The sequence below is a fragment of the Hyposmocoma kahamanoa genome, unplaced genomic scaffold, assembly GCF_003589595.1.
Source record: "Hyposmocoma kahamanoa isolate Upper Pololo Valley unplaced genomic scaffold, ASM358959v1 100021, whole genome shotgun sequence".
Taxonomy (NCBI): Eukaryota; Metazoa; Arthropoda; class Insecta; order Lepidoptera; family Cosmopterigidae; genus Hyposmocoma; species Hyposmocoma kahamanoa.
This window is the reverse complement of record NW_020653200.1, coordinates 1,708,669-1,711,573: the sequence shown is the minus strand read 5'-3', so window position 1 is coordinate 1,711,573 and position 2,905 is coordinate 1,708,669. Positions and strand designations below refer to the sequence as shown.

The 2,905-nt window shown below is 36.3% G+C and overlaps 1 protein-coding gene across 4 annotated transcripts in view; it reads right to left on the bottom strand.

The window, feature by feature from the left end:
• The window catches only part of LOC113234985 (F-BAR and double SH3 domains protein 2), a 40,737-nt gene that overhangs the window by 14,633 nt on the left and 23,199 nt on the right, over positions 1-2,905 (bottom strand). For all 4 annotated transcript variants that reach the window (XM_026470534.1, XM_026470610.1, XM_026470691.1 and 1 more), the window contains exons 4-6: positions 2,022-2,166; positions 1,287-1,423; positions 190-343 (exon numbers count right to left, since the gene is read on the bottom strand). In XM_026470534.1, coding sequence (XP_026326319.1) covers positions 190-343; positions 1,287-1,423; positions 2,022-2,166 — 436 coding nt within the window. The remainder of the gene's footprint in view (positions 1-189; positions 344-1,286; positions 1,424-2,021; positions 2,167-2,905) is intronic.

Here is a 2,905-nt window from a genome sequence, read left to right as displayed (position 1 = left end):
TAATCGAAGTATTGTCAAGTCGAAACAGTATTTGTCGAAGTTAAGTAAACATATTAAGACACTCTTGCACCTGCTATGGACAGGCGCGTTGTGTACCACCAGGTGCACGACTTGTCCGTCCCGTAACTTTATATAATTATCTGAAGATGTATTGAAGTCTGTCAGTTCATGATCTGATGTTATAGTTACCTGATGCGCGTTGGCTGCAGCGAGGTTGAGGATGTAGTCGTTGCGGGCGCCGGCGGACTTTTCCTCGAGCTGATCCCTCCGGGAGGAAACCTTCGCGCTGTTTTTCTGCAGCGACGTGATGGACTGGAAAAACGAGCCCTTCTTCTTCTTCAATCTACAAAAAGAGTAATTTGTGTAAATATTAAGTTTATTGGTTGAATATCACGATATTCAATTATTTTTTGTGAAAATTACTCCACTGGTTTGTTATAATGATTATTACAAGTCCCTCTTGTCTCTTTTGATTGTAGAGTTCAACGTTCGTTACGTTAATTGTTCGGGTTGACAATGCACATGCACACATTACAGATTTGATGGTCACGCGGGTCCGAATCGCGGGTTCAAATCCTACTTACGCCTAATTTTTATTGAAGTTTTTTAATTCAACCGAACCTTACTTTAATACTATAGACGTAGAATTAAAAATAAACGTAATTAGTACACCGGAAGCGACCAAGAAGGCTAGCCAAAGTATAACTTTAGTAATCAAAAGAGAAAACGACGGCGTTTCTAGGGCATAAAATCACGGTCTTCGCTTAAACTTTCTTGCTTAACGTGATACTTTGCATAATATTTATTAACTTATTATATATTTTATTTAAATATCGTTACCCGTATATTAAAGAGTAATATTCACACGTAAATAAAGTTTATTATGTAGAAGTAAAAAGCATAGTATAATATACAAGTATATTGTCACGATGCACTTGCGTTGCATTGCGACATGATTGCAACTACCACTGGTCGTCCTAACGCGCCTTTCATTCTTACGCGAATGTGTGCGTAAGTGTTGTATACGGCGCGCGGCAGTCACTCACACATTCAAGCCGCTCTATTACTTTATACCGCGTTATCACACTTCTCTTATTTTACTTTGCCTTCCATTCCATATTACAGGAAATTCTGAAGTTTGAGACCAACTGTAACTGGTGTCGCTGACTAGCATCATTATTGTATTATCTTATATAAATGTAAATAATCAAAATGACGGGGAGACTAAGAAATTTTTGCAATGGCTACTTCGATTAGGTTAGACCATAGGTGTTGTATCTACTTACTTCTCTTCGATATCCTTGGCTTTATCACGCACGTCGTGTGCGGTGTGTTCCTCGTCAAAGTATAGCTTCTTCGTTTTGTCCACGTCCAGCACAGTCAGCTGCAGCTCCTTGTGCGCTTGCGCCAGGGAGTCTGTGCACTACACAACACACCATCTATTAACATTTCTTATTAAATATACGTACTTTGTTAATTTTGCGAGAAAATTAACAAAGGAATTTAAATGTTGTTGAGGCACAGGTTCGGCAATTTTGAGAAGCAACATATTGTACAATATAATAATAATATTAATAAGTATTTATTTCAGACATAACAAATCCACAGAATTACAATAACGTTGAATTAAAATTAAATATTAGATATAACTTCCTACTACAATATATAGGTATATTTAATTATTAATAATTGAACTCCAATGTCGCAGTATGGACAAGTCGCAACTACGAGCAGCAGCTATAGCAGCTATAATGTTATTAGTATCTAGCACTCTCTGTCTAAGAGAAGAAACCCTCTTTCTATGCACAGCCGCAAACCCGTCCGTACGTGCTAACAAAATTTCAGATAGTATCTTGACAATTCAAACATAGCTCAAAATACATCATTATATTGAACAATTTAATTTAAGAAGAAAATATTGAATATCTATTCCCTGATGAACATGCAGGCTTAAACTAGATTACTATACCATATCTAAACCAGTAGCAAAGTATATGGCGTAACCAGCACAATTGCTCTACCTTTTTGGCGACATTGAGTTTGTGCTGGCGCAGAACCTTGGCCTCATCAGCGATCTGCTGCTGGAAGACTTCGACGGCGGCCAGTCGTGCACGTGCAAGCTTCTCGTTCTCTTCCAGTACAGTGCGCCACACATTCCACATGTTCCTGCCGTGATACAACTCTATTTGTATAGGAATACACCGTTTTGACGATTTTGTTAAAATGTATTTCAAAATGTTTAACCGCGTTTGTAAGTCAAGCAAAGAAATTATAAATAATAGAAAACTGGCACGGATATGGGGATTAAAAGTCGTACAAAAATTTTATTATTATAATAATTTAATATAGTCCTAGTAATATTAATATAGTCTATTTGTTTCAGGGTACTTGAAAGATTTTAATTTCCTAAATTTAAATTTTAATTATTAATTCACATTTAAAGCTAGAGTAATCCGCAACGTACGCTTCGTCAGGTACACGTAAATAGGTATAAATCAGCAAGAAGTTTCCTTATATACAATACAATAATACAATTCGTCACAGGCTTTGTCATTTTTAAATAAACTAAAAGAGTTAAAAAGTACCGCTCTGGATTGGAGCCTGCATAATAACGCCGGCAGCATTATAATTGTATTATAATTTTAATCATAATGTAATTTTAATTATTATTAACTTTATTTTTATTATATGAATTGCGTAATGTAATGGGATTTATATGTACAAAATAATTCGATTATTATTATTAAAGAGATTCTGCCAAATCGGGTGGCAGAAGTAATGGCAGTGATCCTACATGGCTACGTCTACCCCTGATATTGAATAGGGGCTGCGTACATAACTAGTACACACAAACACAGACACACACACACACACACACACACACACACACACACACACACACACA